Source organism: Acinonyx jubatus, chromosome E2, assembly GCF_027475565.1.
Source record: "Acinonyx jubatus isolate Ajub_Pintada_27869175 chromosome E2, VMU_Ajub_asm_v1.0, whole genome shotgun sequence".
In the NCBI taxonomy this organism is placed as follows: Eukaryota; Metazoa; Chordata; class Mammalia; order Carnivora; family Felidae; genus Acinonyx; species Acinonyx jubatus.
Window position 1 is genome coordinate 49773827 of NC_069396.1, and position 26115 is coordinate 49799941.

At 57.2% G+C, this 26115-nt stretch overlaps 2 protein-coding genes across 6 annotated transcripts; one reads left to right on the top strand and one right to left on the bottom strand.

Moving 5' to 3' along the window:
- Positions 1 to 2458: 2458 nt before the first annotated feature.
- Positions 2459 to 12939, bottom strand: TRAPPC6A (trafficking protein particle complex subunit 6A). Of its 5 annotated transcripts, none has more exons than XM_015070724.3 (6): positions 12739 to 12934; positions 4727 to 4794; positions 4411 to 4547; positions 3677 to 3760; positions 3378 to 3471; positions 2459 to 2579 (listed from the first exon to the last, which is right to left on the bottom strand). In XM_015070724.3, exons 1-6 carry the CDS (start codon positions 12820 to 12822, stop codon positions 2576 to 2578), a joined length of 471 nt encoding a protein of 156 aa, XP_014926210.3. In that variant the 5' UTR covers positions 12823 to 12934; the 3' UTR covers positions 2459 to 2575. The 5 variants fall into 5 exon arrangements, with proteins under 5 accessions (XP_014926210.3, XP_014926208.3, XP_053066063.1 ...); XM_015070722.3 differs by having other exon boundaries at positions 4411 to 4528; positions 12739 to 12923; XM_053210088.1 differs by lacking the exon at positions 12739 to 12934 and adding an exon at positions 9706 to 10394 and having other exon boundaries at positions 4411 to 4528.
- A 298-nt stretch (positions 12940 to 13237) lies between these two features.
- Positions 13238 to 15135, top strand: BLOC1S3 (biogenesis of lysosomal organelles complex 1 subunit 3). The gene is made up of 2 exons (XM_015070679.3): positions 13238 to 13397; positions 13870 to 15135. The coding sequence occupies exon 2, from the start codon at positions 13879 to 13881 to the stop codon at positions 14473 to 14475; it is 597 nt and encodes a 198-aa protein (XP_014926165.2). The 5' UTR covers positions 13238 to 13397; positions 13870 to 13878; the 3' UTR covers positions 14476 to 15135.
- The last annotated feature ends 10980 nt before the right edge of the window (positions 15136 to 26115 follow it).

Genomic DNA, 26115 nt, shown 5'->3' on the forward strand with positions numbered 1-26115 from the left:
CCTGGGGCCCCCCCGTACCTGACGGCAGCCTCCAGGCCCCAGCTCCCTGCCCCGCCGAGCTGCTGTGCCAGCCTCACCGCCCGTCAGCACGGGCCCCACTGGAGACAGGGCCCGAGCCGGGTGCCAGCCGCCCGACCGGTTTGCCCGCCCTGCCCCCGCCCCTTCCCCTGGAGTGCCCGCCCTGCCCCGGTGCTCTCTGCTCTCGAGGACTGGGGGCTGTCCTCCCGGGGGATCGGCAGACTCTGCCCGGGGAAGGAAGCCGGCCCAGGGGTTGAGAGTCGGGAACTGAGAGAAGGCCACAGTCCCGGGTTCAGATGCCAGTTCCTCCAGGGCCCCGCTGTGTGGTCTTGGGCAAGTGACTTCACCTGAGCCTCACCTTCCTCATTGCTGAGTGGGCCAGTGACAGCCAACCTCCCGTGGTTGTCAGGAGGAGTCCGCTGAGCACAGAACCTGGCACTCGGTAATGACGGCAGTGAGCACCTGTGGGCACCGGCTGACCCACTTACCAGGCCGCCCTGGATGCCGCCCGCACGTAGCGCCCTACCGGGAGCCGCGTGTGGTTTATGCGCTTTCCCTATAGTCAGCCCTTCTTCCTCACCACTTCCCCGGGGGGCAGCCGTGAGGCCATGACAGACGAGGAAACGGAGGCCCAGAGAGATGAAGTCCCTCGCCCCAGGTCACATGGAGGGAGGGTAGGGCTTTTGAAAGCCTGAAAGCCGTGGTTTGTGCTGCAGGCTCTGGGGCTCCCCTCCTGTCCGCTGGGTGGGTGGGAGGCTCCCTGCGGCTGCCTGACAAGGAGTCACGACAGGGTGATGGGGGGGCAGGGGAGACAACCACCGAATGGTGCCCGGGACAAGGGGGTTCAGGACGAGACAGAAGGGAACCCAGATGGTCCAGCAGGCTGCCCCTCTAGGGGTTCCGCCTGGGCGACCAGAGCCATGCGTCCTTTTGTCTGCTGGGGGCCAGTCCTCTCTCCTCCTCAGGTCTTCAAGCCGCTTTTCCTGGGAAGGCTTCCTCCCTGTCCTTCACCAGTTGGGGACTCTGCCCACTGCCGCCCCCAGAGGCCCAGCCAACGGGGACGGGGCGGGGGGGGGGGGGGGAAGGGGAGTATGTCTCAGTAGGGGGCGAGTCTGCAGGGGGGGAGCCTCCAGGATGGGCCCAGGAGCTTCTTGAGGCAGGACAGGGCCAATCCCCTGCCCCCCTTGCCCAGCCTGAATAACCAATTCATTCGGGAAGCATCTGCCAGGCTCTGTACTGGGCAGATCCAGTGCCCCACAGAGGGGTCCAGAGGGACCCGGGCAAAAGTGTGCTGAACAGGAGTAAACGGCATGGGGCCAGAAGAAGCGTCCAGGGGTCCTCTGGGGGCTGGGGGCACAGTGAGGAACCGCTCAGAGGCCAAGCGGCTGGCTCCCAGGTGCCCAAGAGGGAGGAGAGTGGGGAGTGGGCCAGAGATGGGGCAGCCTAGGCAGGGAACAGCATGTGGGGAGTCCAGAGGCAGGCCAGGGAACAAAGAGCTTAGCCTTCTAGGCTGGGGGGCGGGGGGGCGGGGCAGGGCACGGGCCAGATGGGGTGTCTTCACAGGATCCTCCAGAGGTGGAGGAGCCCCCAGCCACCGGTGGTTGTTTTAAGCGAGAAGACCCTTTCTCCTCCCACTTGGGTCTCACCCCAGCCTCAGTTTACAGCTCTGAAGCAGGCAGCGGGGCCTGGGCAGAGTCCCGGTGTGTGATACCCTTGGGTGCTATGAACGTAAAGGGGGGAGGCGGTGGGGGATGGGCACCACTGCCCCGGGGGCAGGTCAGCCAGGCTGCTGTTCTGAGTAGGACTCCCATCCACCAGGCACCTCAAGAGTGTGCGCGGGGAGTGGGAAATGAGGGCGTCTGGTCCGTCCTCGGTGCAGGTAGCCCCAGGCCCACTCCCGCCCACACTCCGGGTGGCCTCAGCCCCGCTCTCCGGGGAGAGGTCCGTTCTGTGCGCCCCATTGGGCAGAGGACAGCCCCAGACTTGTTGACTCTGGCAGGGCGGCCAGCGCCCGGGGCCAGCCTCCCCTGCCAGGTGTGCAGGGCAGGAGGCTGTGGGCTGGGGGTGGAAGGGGCCTGCAAGGGGCGGGGGTGGGGGGGGGGAGCCACACAGGGTGCTGTGCTTCCCACCTCCGCAGGACGAGTGACAAAGTCACAGATGCCTCCTCCCCGTCCGCACTCAGAGTGACCCCCCTCCACCTTCCACTTTAAACCCAGCTCCACACGCAAAACCTTTATTGGGCACCTGCTGCGCAGAAGGAGGAGTCCCGTGCAGGGAACCCTTCACACCAGCCCCAACCTGGGATGCCCTTACCTCCCTGGGACACCCACCTGAGCACATGGGACTCCCTGAAGCGGCTGGACCCCCGCCCCCCACCTGTTCATCACCCATAGAGTCTGGGGTGCCCAACACCACCCCCAGAGGCCACCCCCTCTGGGCCCCTTTGGGCCACCCCCAAAGGCAGTGGTCCGAGGCCCCCCCGGGCCAGGGCGGCGGTGAGGCTCAGCTGGGGTGCGGGCCTGGGGCTTCTCAGGTTTTCTGAATCACCACCTGGAACTTACCTGGAAGAGAAGGGCTGGCGTTAGCTGGAGGCTGGGACCTCAGGGGCGAGCCAGAAAGCACCCAAACAGCTCAGAGATGTTCATCCCTGTCCAGCACCAGCAGACTGCGTGGCCTTGGGCTGGGCTGACGGGTGGTCAGAGGGGGTGCTGCTCCCCGCCCACCTGGCCCGCGTCCCAGAGCTGTGTGGGTGACTAGCGGCACGAAGGTCAAGCATGCAGGCTGCTGAGGAGGGCCGGGCACGGGCTTCTGTGGCATGTGTAGCTCAGGTCCTGCCCACGTGGTCTCAGGGCCCCTCCACAAGGAGGCCTCGGGGACCCACAGAGGGAAGGACACCTGGGGGGTGGGGCAGCAGAGGGCGGGCTGGCCCCAGGTAAGGATGAAGCTTCAGCCTGTCTGATGGGAGGGCCGTGGGGGGTCAGGACACCCCGCCAGACAGTCTGCGGCCCGTAGGCCCCGGCTGCCCTTTGGGGACCCCATCAGAGCATTAACCAGGCTGACTTCTTTCACGTCCAACCGGAACAACGTTCAAAACCACCAGACCAGCCCATCACCAGTGTCCCCTGCTCTGGCCTGGCGCGCACCCCAGGGAAGCAGGCTGGGGGTGTGTGGCCAGGGGGCCAGGGTGGCCAGGGCACGTGACTTAAGCTCTCTGGGCCTCAAATTCCCCATCTGTAAGTGGGGCTTGGCAGCCCTGGCCCCGCCTCCCCAACCCTCAGCCGGGGCAGGGGCAGGAGGGCTCGGAGCCCCCACCGCACTTCAGGGTTGGGAAGATTCCCCCACCACCCCCCCCGACTCACAGGTGGGCAGGGATGCCACGGAGGCGGTGACCAGGCTCTTGATGCCCAGGGTGCTGAGGGTGCCTCGCAGGAGGCCGCAGGTGAAGGCCAGGAACTGGGGACAGGGGACACAAGTCACCCAGGGAAGAGGGGAGGCCAATACCCAGGACCGGGGCCATACGGGGCATTGGGCTCCACAGTGGGGGTCACCTCCTTCCCTGGGTCCCGGGCCATGGGACAGTCGCTCGGCTTGAGGACAGGCCTGCTTTGGGGCAGGCGTGTGTAAATGGGGGGTTGTGGAGTCCAGGCACCCTCCCTACCTTGGGTGCTTCCTCCAGATACTGCGGGCCGGAGGCCATCCGGATGAGGAGGGGGAAGCTGTTGTCCTGCAGCACGTAGGTCCCCTGGGGGCAGAGAGGAGCCCAGTGGGGGCTGGGGAGGCACCTGTGCCTTTGTAGCAGGGGAGGGATAAGCCAGGACCCGGCGCCCCCTGCTCCGTTGGGCTGAGGTCTGGAGGAACCCCTCCTTCAAAACCCCTGTTTTTGGGGTCCATCCTTTGGAGGTTCACGGGCCCCATCCTTTGGAGCTATGCAGAAGGGCCCGGGAGCTGCCCAGCCTGGGCCAGGTATCCGCCCATGGGGCATGTGGGTCCTGCCCCTCTAGCTGCAGGACTTCCGGGGTGGTCCTTCCTCCCAGGGCTGTGGTGAGATGCTGCGGACCCGGCCCTCGAAGCGGAGGCCAGGGCCCGGCACAGCGTGGGCGCCTAATAGGAGGTCGGGCCAGCTCGAGACAAGCGGCGACTCGCCGGGGCGAGGTGCTACCAACCACGAGCGCCTGCTGCCCGCTGCGAGGCCCCATCTTGGGAGGCCTGTGGAAACTCTGGCGATAGTCAGGACGCCCCATAGTGGCCTCCTGGCTTCCCTCGGAGGACTGGGCAGAGGCCCAGAGAGGGGAGGCCGGGCCTCCGGGGTGAGGGGGGGCCCTCTCCAGCCTCCTCTTGGTTTCAGCCTCCGCCCTGAGCCAGGAAGCTGGGCCCCGGGCCCGAGGAACACACCTGGTGGTTGGTGCGGAGGCTGTCCATCTGCTTTTGGAATACGGCCACCCACAGGTCTTTGCATAGGAACTTGAGGACGTCCAGCTCCTCCCTGAAGGCCAGCGTCTCCTGGGGCAGCCTGGGGGCAGCGGCAGACACTGGGGCCGGGTGGGCCGGGATGGGGAGCCCGGGGTTAGGAAGAGGGGGGGACGCCAGGCTGGGTTCCTATATGGAGCAACACGACCCTCCCCGTCCAGGTGTGCCCAGGAAGGGACTTGACCTCGGGTCCTGCCTGCCTCTGGCCAGGAGGGGAAGGACAGGAAGTGCTGGCTCTCACCTCTCGCCCAGGGCCTGGCCCACACGGAAGCCCATGCCCTCCAGGACAGACAGGCTCGTCTTCTGTCCCTAAAAGGCCAGGGAAGAGAGGCTCAGGGGAGCCCCAAGAGGGAGTGTCCTGGGGCAGCAGCCACAGAGGGGACCCTAAGACCAATGTGCCCATCTCTGCGAGCTCAAGGGTAAGGAGAGCCAGGAGGGAGGGCTGTGCCCCTGCCACGCAATGCCTCCACAGACGCCATCGGCTCTGAAGACCAGCTCCCTGTTGCTGCAGGAAAAATGGGGGGTCTTCCTCAGGCTTGGCTTCCGCCTGCTCGTCTGTCAGCTCTGTCCTGAGAACACCCATCGCTTATCGCGAGCATTTCCGGTGTGTGCCTTGCAATACCCCGTGGGCAGGTGACGCTCTGATCACGCCGGGGGGGGGGCTCGCGGTGACTTGCCCGGGGGCTCTCGTGGCAGCACGCCTGCAGCCACAGCAAGGGAGCCCCGGGCCGTGGGGCCCACCCTCGTGGCCTGGCCAGCAGGAAGCTGCAAACATCAACTCTGTTCATCACGCCTTAAAACGTCAGCCAAGGGGGTGCCTGGGTGGCTCAGCCGGCTGAGCGTCTGACTCTTGGTTTCAGCTCAGGTCATGATCTCAGGTCGTGGGATCAAGCCCCGAATCAGGCTCTATGCTGAGCCTGGAACCTGCTTAGGATTCTCTTTCTCTCTCTCTTTCTCCCTCTATCTGCCCCTCTACCCTGCTCACACTGTCTCTAAAATCTAAAAAAAAAAAAAAAATCAGCTGAGACCCCTGGGAGAGACACGCAAGGGCTCAGGGATGGGAGAGATTCCCTTGGGTGCTCAGGGAAGGCAGTGGTGGCCACGTGGCACTCCAGAGCTCAGGCCAGTGTCCCTCGGCGGGAGGGGCAGAGGCGCAGGTGGGGGGCATCAGAAATACCAGGACAGCATAGAGTGAGGTGTGGTGCTCCCTAGAGAAAATCTGGCGGAACAGGGTCAAGAGGGGGGTGCGGAGCCCAGGCACGAGCCCTGGGAGGGAAGCGGCAGTCACCAGGCCTGAGCCCCTCCCTTCCTCTGGCCACCACCCTCCCCCGGGAGTGACTTCCAGCCTCCTTTCTGGGCCTGATGGGCCATCACCGGAGCCTTTCCCATGGTGGATAGGATTTCCCTGCTGAGATCCGGCTCTGGGACAATGTCCTGGCCTCAGCAGGTTTCAACAGCCTTCTGGGACCCTGCTGTCCCTCCTTTACCCTCTGCCCTGTGCCCTGACAGCTTCCCTTAGTCCAGCAGAGGGGCCACTCCGCCCATTCATTGTCACCTCCCCCAACTCCCAGAGGCCTCCTGTCCTGCCCTCCCGGCAGGTTAGGTCCTCGATCCCAGCGCTGACCAGTCTGTGGCGTGGGGACCCGGGCTGACCTTCAGCAGCCAACACTGGCCTTGGCATGTGGGAGGCCCTTGGGAAACAGAGGCCGAACAAGGTGAGCCGTCGGGGTTAGCGCACATGCTGTGTGCCGGGCGCTTTGTGCGAACCTCCTGTTGAATTTTCACCACCCCGTAAGGTAGGCTGTATTTCACGCCTGGAAAGCGGGGCTTCGAGGGTTAGGTAACAGGCCCCTCAGCCATGGGGCCATCTTTCAAACCTGAGCGGGTCCGGCTCCCAAGCCCAGACGGCCAGGTGGGGGGGTGGCCAGGACAACACCCACAGCTGTCCTGGCCTCAGTGAGGTGGCAAGGGCTGTGCTCACCACCCCCCCCCCCCCCGCCCCGAGCAGAGGTTGCCTGCGGTTCTGGGCAAGGCACCCCTCTTCTCTGCCAGGCCCCTGGCCCCTAGGCCCTCGCCCGCCATTCCACGCTCCTCCTGCAGGAAACGACCCCGGTGATGACACAGCTCCCTGGTGGCCGACGCCGGCCGCCGGCCGGCTCTCCGCTCCTGCCATGGGGGCTCCTCTGGTTTCCTCGGGCACAGCAGGTGGGCGAGCGGGGAGGGGTCTGACCGCTAAGGCAGGCGCCTGTGCAGATGAGCTCAGGTGTGTGAGACAGGGAGGGGACGCGTGACCAGTGGCTGAGTGCAGGGTCCACGGCCAGATCAGCCCGACGCCTACCTGCCAGCTGCGGGGCTGGGTGGGGGCTAACTGCCCTGGGCCTCAGTTTCCTCACGGGCAAACAGAGGACCGTGTCAACAGTGCTACCTCCCAGCGTCCTTAGGAGGATTACAGGAGTTAGTAAATGCAGGCTAAGAGTGGTCCCAGTCGGGCTTAGTGAATGTTACTGTCCTTGTCACTCAACCTGGGTGAGTCTGTCAACCTGGGTGACCAGCCCCTTGCGGGAGGAAAACCCCAGGAAGGGGCTGTGCTCCCTGTCCCCCCCCTTCCAGAGGTGAGCGCCTTAAAGAGGCGGGCCAGGCTCCATTCTGACGAGCACATGTGTCCCTGAGGACTTCCTAGCATGGGGGGCGGGGGGGGGGGGGACACTTCCCCATTCACTCCACAGACATTTCCTGGTGGCCTCGAGGAGCTGGCCACTGTGCCTGATGCGACGACGGGGGCCCAGGCGATGGGCACCCCACATGCAGGGGAGCCGGGCAGGGCAGAGCCAGCTCCCCGGGGAGGGGCCCCAGGTTGCTTCTCAGAGGAGGGGGCCGGGAAGGGGAGGGTGTGCGCAAAGGCAAGGAGGCGGGTAAAGGGATGGGGGGTGCAGCTCAGGCCACGAGGGCGGGGGACAGTGGCGAGGGGTGGGAGCGGGGAGGGTCCTGCGGACCAGGCTGGGGCGGGCACGGCGGGAGAGGACGCCACCGTCCCTGGGACGGAACACGCAGGAACTAATGGCGCGGTTACAGCCTCGATGCCCCAGGGAGAGGAGATGCGCTCCTTGAGGGCTGCACGGGGGCCAAGTCTGAAGGAAGAGGAGTTAAGCAGGGAAGGCAGTGGGGTGGCACCCAAGCCCAGGTCACAGACAGGACAGCAGTCCCGAGGGGGGACAGCCAGAGAGTCAGCAGGGTCCTCAGCCAGGCCAGGGAGGCGGGGCGGGGGGGGGTGTGTGGCAGGGGTGAGGATCTGGAAAGGTCTGCATGCGTTCAGGCTTCCCCCTCGGTGAACTTCAGACTGCCTGGATTCAAGTCCCGCTTAGTGACCTTGGGCAAGCTATCTAATGGTTCCAGGCCTCAGTTTCCCCGTGCGGGAGATGGGGCTGATGGCAGGCCCTACCTCACGACAGCGATGTGGCCGGCAGTCTCCAACGGCTCAGCCCCAGCCCCAGCCGTCGTTACTGCTGGCACCACCGTAGTCAGCCCTCGCTAGGGGCCGATTACGCATCTGCTGAACTGGAAAGGCTGGGTGGTGGGTCCAGGAACAACAGAAAAGGGAGGGGAGACGGGCGGTGGGAGGGCAGGGCCGAGGATGAGCAGGTGGCAGAGAAGAGAGGGCGGAGGAGGAAGAGACAGAAGCCTCGCCTATCATACCTGCCTCCCTCGGTCCTCCCAAGAGCTCGTCAGGGATTAGGGGTTTGTTGTTGTTTTTTTTTAACATTTATTTATCTTTGAGAGAGAGCAGGGAAGGGGCCGAGAGAGAGAGAGAGAGAGGGTGTGGGGGGGGGGGGCGGGACACAGGAGCCAAAGCGAGCTTTGCTTTTGCAGCACAGAGCCCGACACGAGGCCCAAAGCCACGAACCGTGAGACCATGACCGAGACCATGACCGGTCGGCTGCTAAAGCGACTGAGCCACCCAGACGCCCCTAGGGATTTGTCATTCTTGAGAAAGGCAAGGCAGGGACTCGCAGCCACCTGGCCCAGCCCAGAGCCAGGGCATTTCTGGGCTATTTGCACAACAACCCACTGACAGGAAATGACATAATGCAGGGGCAGGGGGGAACCCCTTCGAGAAGGCGCTCCCCCCAGCAGCACGGGGAGCCGGGAGGAAGGGGCAACAGACAGAGGGGAAGCTCTTGGAAAGGGAGAGTGGGGCAGCTAAAATAAACATCTGTTAACAAGGGAGCTGAAAAACAGACCAACATGTAAGGTGGATGAAGCCTCCCGGATCGTCAAGGAAAGCACACGAGGTAGAGAAAAACAAAAGAAAAGTTGTAAGACACGTGGAAGGGACCCAGAACATCTAACGTTCATCCGAGAGCCGAGAAGACACGGTGGAACAATGTGGAAGAAGAATCAGAGACAACAGAGAAGAACGTGCTCGGCTGGAGGAAGGTCCAAGTGTCCAGATTGACGAGGGCCACGGAGCTCCAAGGAGGATGGTGGGAAAGCGAGCAAACCAGGCCACCCCACAACCCCCCCACATGCTGAGCACTTGACTCCCAGAGAACACCCTGGGCTGAAGGGAGGGAGTTGGTGGGGGCCCTGTGCTGGGCTCCCTCCAGTCTCTCCTGCTGTGCCCCTCGGTGATCTGTGAGGCTCACCACCACCGGACCCACGGCCCTCTGTGCCGGCCCTGGCGGGGGGACCTGGGACGGAGCAGCCCCGGCTCCCACCTCCAGAAGGGTGCAGGGACAGGGAAAGTTCTCGCTTTCCCCAGGTGAATGGCCCCAGAAGGCCCAGAAGTGTTCGGAGGGAGCCGGGGAGTAAGAATGAGCAAGCGCAGAGAGCCGACACGCCCCCCCGTATCCACCCGGGCAGCCCCAAACACCCCCAAACACCCCCAGATCCCACCTTCTCCCGCTAATTCCTCCCACCCCAGGCTGAGCGCCTGCCTCTGCTCTGGGCCCCTGCAGCAGCCAGTTGGCTGCATGTCCATTCAGGTTCATTCACATGGCTGAGGAGGCCCGTCTAAAAAGTAAATCCGAACGCCCCACACCTCAGCTTACACCTTCTATGGCTCCCACCACGGGCTCCCTGGCCTCAAGTGCACTGCGCCCCCTCCGGGGCTCTGCCCCCAGGGGGCCGCTCTGCCAGGAACCCAGGCTCCTGCTGAGGGCAGGGGTCCATCTGGGAGCTGGTACACCCATCCCAGGTGCCCAGGCTGGCGTGGGCACTCACTGGGCCTTGGTGGAGGCAGGTCTGGCCCAGCAGGATCGCTCCTGGGCTGCCGCCAGGGCTCACAGAAGTAGGTGACCGAGGCTTCTTAGTGTGCAGAGGCATTAACTCCTTTGCCCCAGGCCCCCCTTATCTTCAAAGCTGCTGGGGTGGAGAAACCACAGGGACCTCTTCCTCCCCAGGTTTTTCCTGCTTTGATAACAAAAGCCCTTTGACCTCCTGGCTCCTCTGGCTAGTCTTCCATTCCACCTGTAACCATCCAGAAAAACCCATTCAACAGTCCCAGGTAACCACCATACCAGGCAGGATGTGGGGAGCCCCAGAGCTCCTGGGCGTATGTGCTGCGGGGACAGATGAACGAGCCACCATCCCTGTGCTCAAGGAATTCAGCGGCTGCTGGAAGGGACAGACCTGAAGCCACAGACAAGTTCTGGAGCCAGAAGCCTGAGTCCTGATTTCCCCTCTGATTATCGCTGCTGTGCACCCTGGGGAAATACCCCTCTGGCGCCTCAGTCCCTCCTCTGTAAAATGGGACGATAAGGTCGGCTTCGCAAGGCTGTTCTGGGGACAAACTCTGGCAAAATACTGCACTGGGGCCACCAGAAGTACCCAACGGGAGGCCTGCATCTGGTTCAGACAGGACACGTGTTGGACCAGAGAGAAGGAACAGAAAGAGGAAGACGGAGGAAGGGCCGGGAGTGGAAGAGGAAGGGCTGAGAAAACAGCAGTTTTCTTGACGTTGCCCCCTGAAAGCGCGGCTCCCGGGCAGAGGGGAGGTGGGGGAGCCGCCAGAGTCCTCACCCCTGGCTGCACCCAGGAATCACCCTGGAGCTGTGGGGCAGGACCCCGGCATGGGACTTCCTGGGGCAGCTGGGTCTCTGGCACGTTGATGTGCTTTGAAAGCCCGTGGTGAGCACCCCTGAGTAACCCCAATATTTCCCACACCTGCTCGACCACAGAAACCCATTAAAAATCCTCCTGGTGAGCGCGAGGGAAGACACGCCGGGAGATGCGGGCCAGCGTTTACAGCACAGGCTTTGGAGGCGGGAGGCGTAGTTCTACATTCCTCACTCTGCCTCTTGAGAGCGAGCAGTCCGTCCATCAAAGCCTGTGTGTCTTCGTCCACAAAGCCTACAAAGTGGGGAGGATTGTGCTGACCTCTGTGGGTTGACAGGAAGATCAAATGAAACCAGGAGCGTGAAGCCCATGAGGGCACATCTCATTTGCGGCAGGTGCTGCCGCGATTACGGAGCCCGATGCCCAGCCCAGCCCTCCACGGCACGGGGGCGGCGTCTGCTTCCACAGAGCCACGCCCAAGACCTACTGTGCGCACAGGCCCCACCGTGTGATCAACACAGACCCGGGCCTCGCCTCCACGGCACACAATCTGGTGGGGGGAGGGAGTGCGGGCGTGAATCAAAGGATCTTACCGATCCCTAGTTCAGACACACACGTGAGCGGGACCGGGCGGCCACGGGCAAAGGGGAGGGGGCTGCAAGATCACAACGAGGACACCTGGCTTCGAGCTGGGGCTCAGGGAACGCTTCCCTGAGGAAGGGGCATTCGAGCCAAGGTGTGAAAGATTAATGGGTGTGAACGCAGCGAAGATGTGACAGGTGCAATGAGCGGAGAGAGGAGGGAGGAGGCCGGCCTAGGGCAGAGGTGGGGAGAGGTGGGACACCATATTCAGGGAGGAGAATGGGCAGGGCCTGGTTGAGGGCTGGCGGTGAGGGAGGAAAGGCTGATGTCCGGGACACCTAGGGTCCCGGCTTCAAAGCCAGGATGGACAGGCAATGCTGCAAACCCCTCTCTCCAACACACAGGCCGATGCACAATCCCTCTCCCGTGCTCTCTGTCTCATAGCATGTCCTTAACGTACTGTACTTTATCCATGTACCTTATTTATGTGCGTACCCCCCACACCCATCCCCCACAACATAAGCTCCAGCAGGGCCAAGAGTTTTTGTACAGTTCACTAATTCCCAGAGCCTCCGCCAGGGCCTGACACTTGTTAAGTTTTAGATGAAGCCCGGGGAACGTGAACCCAAAAGAAACTATGTTGCCACTGTAAGCAACACTTTCCCTGAGGCTCCTAAACCAGAAAACCTAAGCCAGAAAAAGCGCCTTGCGTATAGACCAACATCATATACTAACAATAATAATGAAAAGAAGTAATCACAGCATTCATTTATCAAGCACCTAATCTCTCCCTCACCCTTTCTTCTTGGGAAGAGATTTTTAGAACAGGAGCTCCCACGTTCTGGGGGCTGATTAGGTGCCAGACATCGCACGAAAGGCTTTAAAGTTTGAGTTCATTCGTTCTTCCTAGGAACCAACTGCCAAGATGCCACGCACGCTCCTACCTCAGGGCTTTGCCTCTGTTGTTCCTTCTTCTGGAATGCTCCCCCGCCCCCCAACCACAGGGCTTGCTTCCTACACTCTGTTCCTCAGAAGGGCTTTCCTCCGCCATCAATCACTCCATCCCTATTCTTTTCAGGACTCTACGGAAGTTTTCTTTTCTTTTTTTCTCCTACGGAAATTTTCTTTATCGCACTTCTCACTAGCCAGTGGCATATTTTTGTTTGACTCCCGTACTAAAATGTTAAGTTTCGCAAGGAGAGGGAGACCGTGTCTGGAATACAGTAGGTGCCAATAAGTGTCTGTTGGACGAGTAAAGGTCTCTGAGACTGAGGTACTGTTATAATGCCCATTTAACTAAGGAGGAAACTGAGGCACACAGGGACTGATTCCTAGTTAGGGGAGCGGATGGGATTCAACCCAGGCAGCAAGTCCTGCCTCTGTGCTAGGCCTTGAGCTAAGCTTTGCCCGGAGCTTCGTCGCTCACTTTTGGCAGTAACCGCGAGGCCGGCCCTTCAAAAGTCCCCACTTTGCAGACGAGGGAGCCAGCGCCCAACGAGGCAGGGGCGGAGCCGGGGTTGCACCCCGGACGTTGAACCGCCCTCCGTGCTCCCCTGGACGTAGACCCGGCCTTGCCGTCGCGGCCCGCGCCTCCTTCCCCCGGGACCCGGCGCTCACCCCAGGGCCAGGGTCGGAGTGGTGCGCCCACAGCTCCGCCACCATCTCCATGTGCAGAAACTCGAACAGCGCCGCGTCCGCCATGCGCCGGCCTCTCACCCAACGACCGTCCAGCGCTTCGTGCGTTCATTGGCCCAGCTGAATAAGCCCCGCCTCCGGCACCTAGGCGCGAGCCCGCCTACTCCCACCTCCCTCGGTGCTGCGGCCTAAACCCCGCCTTCCGGGCTCACATGGTGCGCGCGTGAACCCGGGGCACTTAGAGGGAGGGCCTATTCTCATTGGCCGCACGTGACAGCATCTCCGCCCTTCTCTTCGTCTCCTGTCGGTTTCCGGGTTTTCGAGCATCGCCATTGGCCGAATCACTCGTTGCAGGCGGCAAACCTCGTTTTAAAAAATTTTTATTTGTCCACTCTCCGCGCAGCACAACCCGGAAGCGCCAGCCCAGCCGACTTCCTATTGGTCGTACCTCTCTTCACGTGGCTTTGTACCCGCCTGCCGCTGGTTTTGAGGGTTTGCTTCCTGGTTGGTAGGCGAGTGGCCCACGTGTTTGGCCGCCATGCCCTCTCTATCCGCTTCCCTATTGGTTGGGGCTCCCTCGGTGAAGGCGGGGCACTTGGGCTGCGTAGCGGATCTTCCAGGCTCGGAGCTTCGGTAATCAGGTATGGCCTTCGGTGTCGGCGCTTCCCCGCGCCCTCACTAGTGTACGCTACCCCCCCCTTCAAAGTCCCCCTGGGTTGTCCTTCTTTCTGTGACCCTGGCCGCTCAGCAGCTCGTGTGCTTCCGGATCTGACACCGGCTTGGAGGACAGGTTGGAGGGTGTGGCCTCTAGGAGGCAAAATCGGAAAGAGCTTGGTTTACGACTCTGGAAGCTCGGGCCCCCGAGCCTTCATCCATCTGGTCCTCGGTTTCCCTGTCAGGACACAAAGACGGTGGGGTCCAGTAGCTCTCATTATTTCTGGCAGCAGGGATGACGAGCCCGTTTACAGAAGAGGAAACTGAGGCCCAGGCAGGGGAAGCAGATCGCCAAAAATCGCTAAGCTAGTCAGTGAAAGGGGTGGGAATCCAGAACCTGCACTCTTAAACCACCGCCAGGTGCCTCTCATGCCGTCCCTTCGCCCCTCTTCTCCCTAGTTCGGCCCCATGGCGTCCCAGGGTCGTCGGCGGAGGCCGCCGCGGAGGCCCGAGACGGTGGTGCCGGGGGAGGCGGCCGAGACGGATTCGGAGCTCTCAGCGTCCTCGTCGGAGGAGGAGGAGCTGTACCTGGGCCCCTCGGGCCCGACGCGCGGCCGCCCTACGGGGCTGCGGGTGGCCGGGGAGGCCGCGGAGACCGACTCGGACTCGGAGCCGAAGGCCGCGCCGGGGGACCTGCCTCCGCTCGTGGTGCAGCGGGAAAGGGCCGGGGAGACCTGGGGGACCGAGGAGATGCCGGCGCCAGCCCCCGCGCGCACGCTGCTGCAGCTCCGGCTGGCCGAGAGCCAGGCGCGGCTGGACCACGACGTGGCGGCCGCGGTGAGCGGCGTGTACCGCCGCGCCGGCCGCGATGTGGCCGCCCTGGCCGGTAGACTTGCGGCCGCCCAGGCGGCAGGGTTGGCGGCCGCCCACAGCGTGCGCCTGGCGCGGGGAGACCTCTGCGCGCTGGCCGAGCGCCTGGACATCGTGGCCGGCTGCCGCCTGCTGCCCGACATCCGCGGCGTGCCGGGGACTGAGCCTGAGCAAGATCAGGGACCGCGAGCTTAGCCGTAACCCCGCCTGACTCTGCGCCCTGGGGGTGGTCCTTGAGGCCTACGGGACCTGGCTCTGTATCCTGTGTAGTTCCCTTCCCATCTTGCTGTTTTGCCCCCAGGATAACGCTCTGTGTGTGTAGAGGGGGCGGGTAATATTGTGCAGCCCCGCCCCACCTCTAGCCTAGGTTCCTCCCCACCCCGTCCTGTCCCCGTCGCTGCTCCCTGGTTCCGAGCCCGTCGCTGAGGCTTGGCTCCAGCCCTTGGGTAACCAGTCGCTCCTTGATCTTTCTCCGTCCCGGGGTCTCACCTTGCTTCACCTTTTCTTGCGCTCTGCCTTTCTCGAGTTTGGTTTCTGCCCACAGGGCCTGGTCTTGCTTCTTCGCATAGGAGCCCCAGAATCTGGTGCAGGTTCCATGGCATCTTCCTTCACTCCCTTGTCTCTGCCTCTGGTCCTAGAACCACTTCTGGAATTTTGTCCCCACAGGCTGGGTCCTTTTTCTGCTCCTCAGGCTCGGCCCTGGTTCCACGTCCTAGTTCGTCCTCTGCCGTCTCCTCGCTTCCAGTCCTTGGGCTTGGTTCCACCCTCTGCGCCCCATCTTGTTTCCTGAATCCAGCTGTACCCTTAGGATTAGCTGCTGTTGCTTTTTCTTTTTTACTTTTTCAGAAGAGCTGCTTTTGCTTTTCCCATTTTATTTATACTACCTACCTGATCTTGAGCTCCATAGCCCCCCCACCCCATGGCCCAAAATGAGCCCCCCCTTGCCCCAAGGGAGTCCTTCCAGCTTTCCAGGCCTAAAAGGGCATCTCCCCAGATCCTCCAGACCAAGTTGGTATGTCCTCCTTACTCTCCAAGCCAAGGTGGCCTTTTGTGTCCAAGCTCTAGTTGCAACATGGGTCTCCTCCTGACTCTCCAGGCTCACAGTGGCGCCCTTCAGGCACTTAGCGCCCAATACAGGCTTGCTTGGGGAACTTTGGGTGCCTCGTGACACCAATCTGCACACGAAGAGCACACACTGGGTGTTTGCTTACTGTGTTGGTCCCTGGAGGCCCCAGGGATTTGCATTTCTGGCTCGGCTCCGGGTCTGGGGCTCGCAGACTCTCTGCTCTCTCTTGTGCGCCCAGCTCTGGTCCCTCTGTCCCCTTCACATGTATCCCCCTCCCCTACTTTTTAATCCCAACCTGCAGCTGCGCGCCCCCCCCCCCCCGGGATAGAGAAGTGAAAAAGAGTACTCTGTGCCTGTCCTATTAAAACTCAAAACATTGGGGCGCCTGGGTGGCTCAGTCAGTTGAGCGTCCGACTTCGGCTCAGGTCGTGATCTCGCGGTCTGTGAGTTCGAGCCCCGCATCGGGCTCTGTGCTGACAGCTCGGAGCCTGGAGCCTGCTTCAGATTCTGTGCCTCCCTCTCTCTCTGCCCCTCCCCTGCTCATGCTCTGTCTCAAATAAAACACTAAAAAGACAACTCAAAACATTTACTGATGTGGAGAATTTGTCCTGGCTCCCCCTCTAAGCTGGGCTAGGTTCATTGGTGATTTCTCTTGAGAATGAGGGTTCTGAGAGAGCTTTCGCTTCTGGCCTATTGAGGGGGAAGCTGTCGCCAGGAAATCGGGATGCCTTGTATTTTTCCCCGGGCTGCATTTATTCATATTTTGTTAATTCAGCACACTGTTACTGAGCACCTGTCCTGTGCCTGTCCTGTGCGGGACACAAGGGGCACAAGAGCTGGTCCAAGCCCTCACAGAGCTCAGTCCACTGGGGGAGGGCGACATTAATAAAATACTCTCCTAAATAACTAGATAGATTCAATAATTGCAATTTATACTTTAGCGGTAAGTTTTCTGTCACTGTGATTAGTGCCGGAAAGAAGTACGGGAGTTTTGTGAGGACATAACCGAGATCCCTCTGACCTTGTCTGGGCAGATGGGGGGAGGTCACATGGCTTCCCCAGGAAGTGATGCGGGAGGTTGAGCTGAGCCCTGAAGGTATAAGCAAGTGAGACTGGAGGAAGTGGAGTAGAATGGCTGGCGTGGGGGAGGGGGGCTTGGGAAGCATGTGCAAAGGCCCTGAGTTCGAAGGGAGCATAAACTATTTAACAGAAGAAGGTGAAAAATTTTTAAGTTTATCTTTTTTTTTTTTTTTATGTTTATTATTGAGAGACAGAGAGAGAGACGGAGCATGAGCATGGGAGGGGCAGAGACAGGAGAAGACGCAGAATCCAAAGCAGGCTCCAGGCTCTGAGCTGTCAGCACAGAGCCCGACGCGGGGTTCGAACTCACAAACTGCGAGATCATGACCTGAGCTGAAGTCAGACACTCAACCGACTGAGCCCCTTTTTAAGTTTATATTGAGAGAGGGGCACCTGGGTGGCTCAGTCAGTTAAGCACCTGACTCTTGATTTCGGGTCAGGTCATGATCTCGGGGTTCATGAGTTCGAGCCCTGAGTTGGGCTCTGTGCTGATGGCAAGGAGCCTGCTTGGGATTCTCTCTCTCTCTCTCTCTCTCTCTCTCTCTTACTCTCCCCCTCCCTCCTTCCTCTCTCAAAATAAAGAATGAATGAATGAATGAATGATCCGCTGCTGTCCAGGGGCCAGAAACTACATTCAGTGGGGGTCCAGAATGCACTCAGGTCCAGTGCATTGCATGGGAAGGCCCGAAGCTGATGGGTTTGATTACAGAGCCCTGGGAAGTAGGAGGAGTTGTTGGGCAGCAAGGACCCGTGTTCCCTTCCCTCCGGAGCCTCTGCCAAATTATCTTCCTCTCCATCAGCATTTACGGAAGTAACCTGTGTCCCCTGGGCCTAGACATCAGGCCAGAGTGCTCTCTGGAACCTTTGCAGGAAAAGGAAAGTTAATTCTGGCAGCTGGGTGTTTGAGGGATTTTCTGGGCAAGTCAGAGGCGTTTTAGGGATTAAATGAATTTGCTGAGGAGGTGAGGCCAGATTTGGGGGAGACAGAGGAGAATTTCAGCGAAGTGTGTCCAGGGAGACGCCAGTAGGGTGAAACCCGCCAACTTGCCAGGCTGTGAGGCCAGCTTGAGCATCGGGCTTGTAGGACCCGTGCCTCTGTCCTCCCCTGTGATTTTTCCGTATGGTAAACAGCACAGGAGACAGAGGCAGAAAACCATCTCCGGAAGGGAAAGGATCAGGAGAAATCAATCACACTCAGACAGTAATCACAGAAGTCACTATACCCAAAGAACTAGTTCACACAAATTTTTTTTTTAATGTTTATTTATTTTTGAGAGAGACAGAGCATGAGCAGGGGAGGGGCAGAGAGAGAGAGGGAGACAGGATCCAAAGCAGTCTGTGAGCTGCCAGCAGAGAGCCGGATGCGGGGCTCGAGCTCACAAGCCGCGAGATCGCGACCTGAGCCCAAGTTGGATGCTTAACCGACTGAGCCGCCCAGGCGTCCCTCACACAAACGTTTTCTCGGCTAATGTATATGTAGGAAGCGAAGAGATGGCAGAGGTTTGTATGACTTGGCTTCGTGACCCTGTGCAGAGATCCAGCAGACCGAAAAGAATTCTTACCTTCTCTGCCTTGCCAGGCCCCAGGGTCTCTCAGCGGCAGCCTCTGGAGTGGGCAGAAGGTTCCAGGCCACGATACCCCATCGTTGTTGCCAGAACCATAGGAGAGAAAAGGCTTCCGTCCTACCCTCCTACGTTCCATGGCTGGGTCTGGAAAATAAAGTGAACACAGGCAGGTTAATGGGAGAAAAGGTGTAGACATTTGTTAATTTTTAATTTCACATTCACGGGAGTATCAGAAAGAAATGTTTTTTTAACAATGGTCAATTCTTTTTTTGAAGATTTATTTAAGTAATCTCCACTTAACATGGGGCTCAAACTCATGACCCCAAGGTCAAGAGTCACATGCTCCTCTGACTGAGCCAGCCAGGTGCCCTTAGGGCTGATTATTTTCTACAGGGGTGCCGAAAGCATTCAACAGGGAAAGGGTGGTCTTTTCAGCAAATGGTGCTGGGAACACTGGGTGTTCATACGGAAAACAAACAAAAACGAAGTTGGTCCCTTACTATCTACTACATACAAAAATTAAAATGAGTCAAGGACCTAACATAACTAACACTCCGCAACTCTTAGAAGAATTATTGTGAAGACAGGAGAAAAATCATAGTTTAAAAAAAAACAAAAAAAACATGGGGGGAGAGATCTTCATAACATTGGATTTTGTAGGGATTTCAGATGGGACACCAAAAGCACAGGCAACAACAAAAAATAGATAAAAGGCCTTTATCAAAATTAAAACCTTTTGTGCATCAAAGGACACTATCAACAGAGTGAAAAGGCAACCCGCAGAATAGAAGAAAGTATTCACAAGTCATATACTTGGTAGGGGATTAGTATCCAGAATATATAAAGAACTCCTACAACTCGACAACAAAAAACAACCCAATTCAAATATGGGCAAAATACTTGAATAGACATTTCTCCAAAGAAAATACACGAATGGCCCACCAGCCCATGAAAAGGTGCTCATTAGGGAAATGCTAATCCAAAGCACAATGGAGGGGAGCATGGCTGGCTCAGTCTGCGGGAGCACTCGACTCCATCTCAGCGTTGTGAGTTTGAGCCCCTGCCTTGGATGGAGAGATTACTTAAAAATAAAATCTTAAAAAACAAAGCACAATGGCATACCACTTCACATCCACTAGGGTGGCTATTAAAAACAACAAGGGGCGCCTGGGTGGCTCAGTTAAGAGTCTCACTTCAGCTCAAGTCATGATCTCCCGGGTTTGTGAGTTCTAGGTTAGTAAGTTCTAGCCCCACGTCGGGCTCTGTGCTGACAGCTCAGAGCCTGGATCCTGCTTCAGATTTTGTGTCTCCCTCTCTCTTTGCCCCTCCCCTGCTCCCACGTTTCCTCTTTCTCTCTCTCTCTCAAAAATAAATAACCATTAAAAAAAAAAAAAAACCAGGGGTACCTGGGTGGTTCAGTTCCTTAAGCATATCTGACTTCGGCTCAGCTCATGATCTCGCAGTTCCCTAGTTCGATCCCGGCATCAGACTCTCTGCTCTCAGCACAGAGCCTGCTTCAGATCCTCTGTCTCCCTCTCTCCCTCAAAAATAAACAAACATTAAAACAAATGAAAAAAAAAACAACATAAAAATAACAAATGTTGGCAGGGGTGTGAAAAAATGCACCCCTCGGGCATTGCAGCTGGAATGTAAAATGGTGCACCTGCCGTGGAGGCCAGTGTGGGGCTTCCTCAAGAAGTCACATAGAAAACCCGCATATGGTCCAGCAAAGGCCACTTCGAGCTGCAGGCCCCGGAAGAATTCAAAGCAGGGGCGCCAACAGATACTTGCACACAAACGTTCACAGTGGCATTAATCACAATGGCCAAAAGGTAAAAACACCCCGACCCACGTCCAGCAACAGATGAACGGATAAGCAAACGGGGAGCCACGCAAGGAAATAGTATTCAGCCCTGAAGGAGAACAAGGTTCTGGCACAAACCGCCTCAGGAACAAAGGAAGACCTCAGGCGAAGCGAAATAAGCCAGATATTGAAGGAGGGATATGCATGATTGCTCCTAACAACGAGGCAGCTAGAATAAGCAAATTCATTGAGACAAAGTAGAAGAGCGGTCATCAGGCGTTGGGGGGTGGGGGAGGAATTTGTAAAGGGGAAGTGATCAAAGTCCCGCAAGAGGCCGTTGTAAGTGCTTTGGCTTTCACTGTGCCAGAGCAGAAACTCTGTAGATCAAGTTTTTCTGACAAACTGGATGTTGGCCAAACTCTCTTGTAATCGGTGTGATCAGATCAGGCTCCCCACCAGCAGCCAAGGTCGAAGGGCAGTGACCCAAACCAAAAGTGTCTGTCCCACCACTGCGCTGTGAGCCCCGTGAGGGCAGGGCTGTGGCCGTCATGGCCACTGCCTCCTAGCACAGGGCCAGGCACAAAGCAGGTGCTGGGCGAGTGTTTGCTGACCGAGTGAATGCCCTTCACGCCATCACACAGCATCCACCCCTCAAATGCGTGGAGCCGTTGGGATGTTTGTGTCCCAGCCTCCCTCCAAAGCTGATGGGCACTCAGTCCCATATAACACGTCACCCTCAGCCATGCAGGTGGAGAGGGTCAGACATGCACCCAAATGCTGCTTGGCGCCCGTTCCGCAAATTTTGCTGAACTCTGCTTCGAGGGGAAGGGCATCCAGGGTGGAAGGAACAGTATGAGCAAAGGCCCAGAGGCAGGAAAATTCAGAGGGTGCTTTGGAGGCTAGATGAATTGTCCTCTGTGCCTGGCCTCCCCTAGAGGGCAGGAGGTGACAGATGAAGACTTCGGCTAGAGCCAGACCACGCAGGAACAGCGTAAGGAACGTGGTTTTGTCCCAAGGGCCCCGGGGAGTCAAGGCAGGTTCTGAGCAGAAGAGGCAGGGGCATATTTGTGCTTTCGAAAGAGCCCTCAGGCTTCTGAGTGGAGGGTGGAGGGTAGGAAGAGAGACTGGGTCTGCTGTGGGCACCCTGTGTCTCCAGCACCACCCAAAGAGCAGGCGCACTTGGAATAAATGTACGAGTGACTGTGGAATGAACACGAATTACTGCATTCTAATATCACTGACAATAAAAGCCAAAGCCCTTACCGGGGCATTCGAGGCCCCATGATCTGGTCCCTCGCCCACCCGGCTGAGCTGCTATACAACCGGCGGCGTCGCCCAGCGCCCGCCGGACGCCAGTCTGTCCTGCAAACTGCCAGCCTTTGTACCGGCGCCCTCGCGCTCGCTGTTCCATCTACTTGGACTACTGTTCCCCACAATGCACGCTGCACGAATGCATGCTCTGTTGTTCACCTCCGCATCCACAGCACCGACGACACTGTGCGACGCGCGGTCGGCGCGGTAATTTGTGGAATTGCTGAACGAGCGACTGAACGCGCGTCAGCCTCATCGGTAGAAACCTGAGCAAGTTGGCGCACAGGGCCAAGGAGGCAGGGGCGGAGCCAGAGGGGCTGGGAAAGTCGCGGGGACGGGGGTGGGGCTAGACGGGGGCGTGGCCGCGGCGGAGGCGTGGAGAGGGGGCTTCCGCTGCAACCCGGCCCGGGAAGGAGCCCGCGGAGGCTGGGGCTGCCCTGGGAATGGGGTGGGGTGGGCGCCCGGGTGGAATCGGATTCCACTGCCTCCTTCCCAGAGCAACTTGTTGGCAAGATCAGTTCTCCAGGCCGACTTCATCCGGGGCTTGGAGATCTATGGGGCCACCGAGGCAGGACTGAAGGCTCGGGAGATTGGAGAACTGGGTTTGTCTCCATGCCTGCCCCCGGGGGCCCTGCCCTCAACTGCCTCCTTGGCACTCTGACCCGGAGCCCTGTTGTGGTCGCCTTCCCCCTGCCCCCACCTGGTCTCCCTGAGACTCTTGGAGTGACGCAAACTGTCCCCTCTTTGTTCGGCATGTGACCTGCAGCGTGCACCCGGCTTGAAGAAACGGCCCCAGCCTGAGGCCGCTGGAGCGAGGGCCCAGCCCCTGTTGGCTGCTGCCCTCTGTTGGAAAACCCACGCAGTTCTCTAGCTTTGTTAGCAAGGGACTTGATTGCCTCCTCTGGAAAATTGTTTTTAAAAACCTGCAGATTAGTTCCAGTATGTGAAGGATGTCTCTTTCCACGCGGCGTCCTTCTGCAGTGCCCAACCCGCACAACTGTTCAAGCTGAGTCTGCTTCTGCCCTTGTATATTCCTTGGTGCTACCTTGTAGTGTGTGGTTTTCTAGAGTTTTATTTGGGATCATTCTTTGGGGGTGGGGGGGTCCTTCTTGAGGCCACGGTTTTTCTCTTAATCACCTATACACATATTCCCATATACTGGTGGGAGCCACATGGCCTCTTGTACTTCAGTTTCAGCTGCTGAACCCTTTTGTTAAATGAAATTGTTAAATATTTTCTTTATTTTTTAATCATTTTTTAAATGTTTTATTTATGTTTAAGACAGAGAGAGACAGCATGAGTGGGGATGGGGCAGAGAGAGGGAGACACAGACTCTGAAGCAGGCTCCAGGCTCTGAGCTGTCAGCACAGAGCCCGACGCGGGGCTCGAACTCACGAACTGTGAGATCATGACCTGAGCCGAAGTCGGACAGTCAACCGACTGAGCCACCCAGGCGCCCCTTTATCTTTTTAATTTTTAAAGATATCCTTACATTTCTTTTTTGTAATAATTTTTTTTAATGTTTATTTATTTTTGAGAAAGAGACAGAGTGCGAGCAGGGGAGGGGCAGAGAGAGACACAGAATCCGAAGCAGGCTCCAGGCTCCTGGAACTGTCAGCACAGATGGATGCGGGGCTCCAAATGATGAACCATGAGATCATGACGTGAGCTGAAGTTGGTCGCTTAACGGACTGAGCCACCCAGACGCCCCAATAATTATTCAAAAAAATTTTAAATTGTTTATTTATTTTTGAGAGAGCAAGTACAAATGGGAGGGGCAGAGAGAGAGGGAGACACAGAATCCGAAGCAGACTCCTGGCTCCCGGCTGTCAGCACAGAGCGGGACACAGGGCTCGAACCCACAAACTGTGAGATCATGACTCAAGCTGAGGTCAGACACTTAACCTACTGAGCCACCAGACTCCCCTGCCCCAGTACTTTTTTAACGTTTATTATTTTCTTTAAAAAATTAATGTTTTACTTATTTTTGAGAGAGACAGAGACAGAGCACAAGCAGAGCAGGGGCAGAGAGGAAGGGAGACCGAATCCAAAGCAGGCTCCAGTCTCTGAGCTGTCAGCACAGAGCCTGATGTGGGGCTCGAACTTGTGATCACATGTTGCCAGATATCCCCCCCGGGAAGCAAAATCACGCCTGGTTAAGAACCACTGCCCTAGAAGGTACCACTTACACCCTTAAAAACTATGTATATAACTCACGCTTTTAAATAGTATGCTTAGGGGCGCCTGGGTGGCTCAGTCGGTTAAGCGTCCGACTTCAGTTCAGGTCACGATCTCGGGGTCCGTGAGTTCGAGCCCCACGTCGGGCTCTGGGCTGATGGCTCAGAGCCTGGAGCCTGCTTCCCATTCTGTGTCTCCCTGTATCTCTGCCCCTCCCCCGTTCATGCTCTGTCTCTCTCTGTCCCAAAAATAAATAAATAAAAATTAAAAAATAAATAAACAGTATGTTTATAGTATACATCTGGATTTGTCCGTTTTAGCCACTGTCTAGTGATCACCCACAATGAAATATGAGGATTATTTCTTGTTCACAGACACCCGTGCCCACACCACAAACACACACCCTCCCCAGCTTCCCATCCCCCCGGTGTATTTCACAGATGTGGCTACAGAATTTACATCACTGTGCATATGAAAACACTGCGCAATGGCCAAGTCGTGTAGTGAACGATGACGATCATTTCCTTTCTTTAACAACTTCTTATTCTCCCTGGAGTTAGTCATCGCCTTGATTTTTCGTTGCTACCTACTTATTATGGCTACTTCAAGTCCAACCTGTAATCCAAATCCATAAAAAAGTTCAAGGAATTTCATCTTCTTTTTTTTTTTTCTTAACGTAATCCTAATGTTGTAAATTGAATCATACAGTTGCACTAGAGAAGTTTGTTTTTATTTACTAATTTTAAAGAATTTTTAAAAAGGGTTTTTTTTTTTTTTAATGTTTATTTTTGAGAAAAAGAGACAGAGCGCGAGCAGGCAGGTGAGGGACAGAGAGAGAGGGAGACACAGAATCCGAAGCAGGCTCCAGGCTCTGAGCTGTCAACACAGAGCCAGATACGGGGCTGGAACCCATGAACCATGAGATCATGACCTGAACCTAAGTCTGATGCTTAACCGACTGAGCGACCCAGGTGCCCCTATTCATTCATTCATTCATTCATTCATTCATTCATTCATTCATTCACAGAGGGAGAGACAGAGAATCCCAAGCAGGCTCTGCACTGTCAGCCCAGAGCCCAGTGTGGGGCTCAAACTCACAAACCAAGAGATCATGACCCGAGCCAGAATCAAGAGTGGATGCTTAACCGACTGAGCCACCCAGGTGCTCCTAACTTGTTTATTTATTTATTTTTTAAGTAATCTTTATGCCCAATGTGGGGCTCAAACTCTCTGCCCTGAGGTCAAGAGTTGTACTCTCTTCCGGCTGAGCCAGCCAGGCGCCCCGCCTTCATTATTTCTTAAGAAGCAAACTAGGAATAGAAGGAAACTGCCTTAATCTGATAAACAATCTTCAAAAAACCTGCAGCTAGCATCATCCCTAAAGGTGACGTGTTGAGCGCTTTTTCTGTGAGATTGGGAACAATACAAGGATTTCTGCTGTGACCTCTTCTAGACCATTTTATGGGAGGTCCTAGCCAGTGCAATACAGTAAAAGAAGTAAATCAAACTTATGAGACCAAGGAAAGCAAGAAATACAATTGTCATTATTCGCAGATGGCAAGATCACGTATGTAGAAAACCCAGGAGAATTTAGTAATCGATTCAGTGGATTTCATATTTATATTTAAATACCCATAATGAACCATTAAAAAAAGGATTTGTTTTTATTGGGCAGCTGGGTGGCTCAGTCGGTTAAGCGTCTGACTTTGGCTCGGGTCATGATCTCACTGTTCGTGGGTTCGAGCCCCATGTAGGGCTCTGTGCTGACAGCTCAGAGCCTGGAGCCTGCTTCGGATTCTGTGTCTCCCTCTCTCTCTCTGCCCCTCACACTCTGTCTGTCTCTCTCTTAAAAATTAATAAACATTTTAAAAATTAAAAAAAAAAACCAATGTAAACCACCCAGTTGAAAAATGGGAACCAGATCTGAATAGGCACTCTACAAAAGAGGACGTCCAAGTGGCCAGTGAACATGCAAAAATGTTTTCAACCTTCTTCTTACCGCAATCTTACTTCCAATCTTATTCTTCCTGGGGAACTGCAAATTATAACCAGAGCGAGATGCGACCGTACAGCCACTAAAATGGTTCACACTAAAATTATTGACGGTACAAAGTGCAGTGGGGCTGTGGAACCACAGGAATTCTTCAGCTTTGCTCGTGGGCATATACGTTTGGAAGATGGGGGGTCTGCATACTCTGACCCCTCCATTTGGCTCCTGGTTGTGTCTGAGTGCACACGGGCTCCGAAAGACACAAGATTTCTCCTAGGGGGCGCCTGGGTAGCTCATTCCGCTGAGGGTCCGACTCCAGCCGAGGTCATGATCTCACGGTTTGGTTCGTGGGTTCGAGCCCCGCGTCAGGCTTTGCACTGACCGCGTGGAGCCTGCTGGAGATTCTACGTCTCCCTCTCTCTCTCTGCCCCTCTCCCGCTCGTGTTCTCTCTCTCTGTCTCTCTCAAAAATAAACAAACATTTAGGAAAAAAAAAAAGAGTGCTCCTAGATAGATTATTTGCGATAGCCCCAAACCGGGCACAACTTGCACGGCAATCGATAGTTGGTTAGATTAACTAAAGCATGCTGTGTTCACACAGTGGAAGATTATAGCAAAGGACAGGAGTGAACGTCTGCAAGCTCCAACACGGACGCATCTTAGAAACGTCATGTTTAACACAGGAAGCCAGAGACAAAAGTGTACGTACTGTGTGAGTCCGCTTATATGAAGTTCAGAACTGGACAAAACTATTGTAGAGCGTGTTCAAGGTCAGGACAGTGGTCAACCAGAGGGGAGGCACGGGGCATGACCGTAAGAGGTGATGAATCTGGGAAATTGTC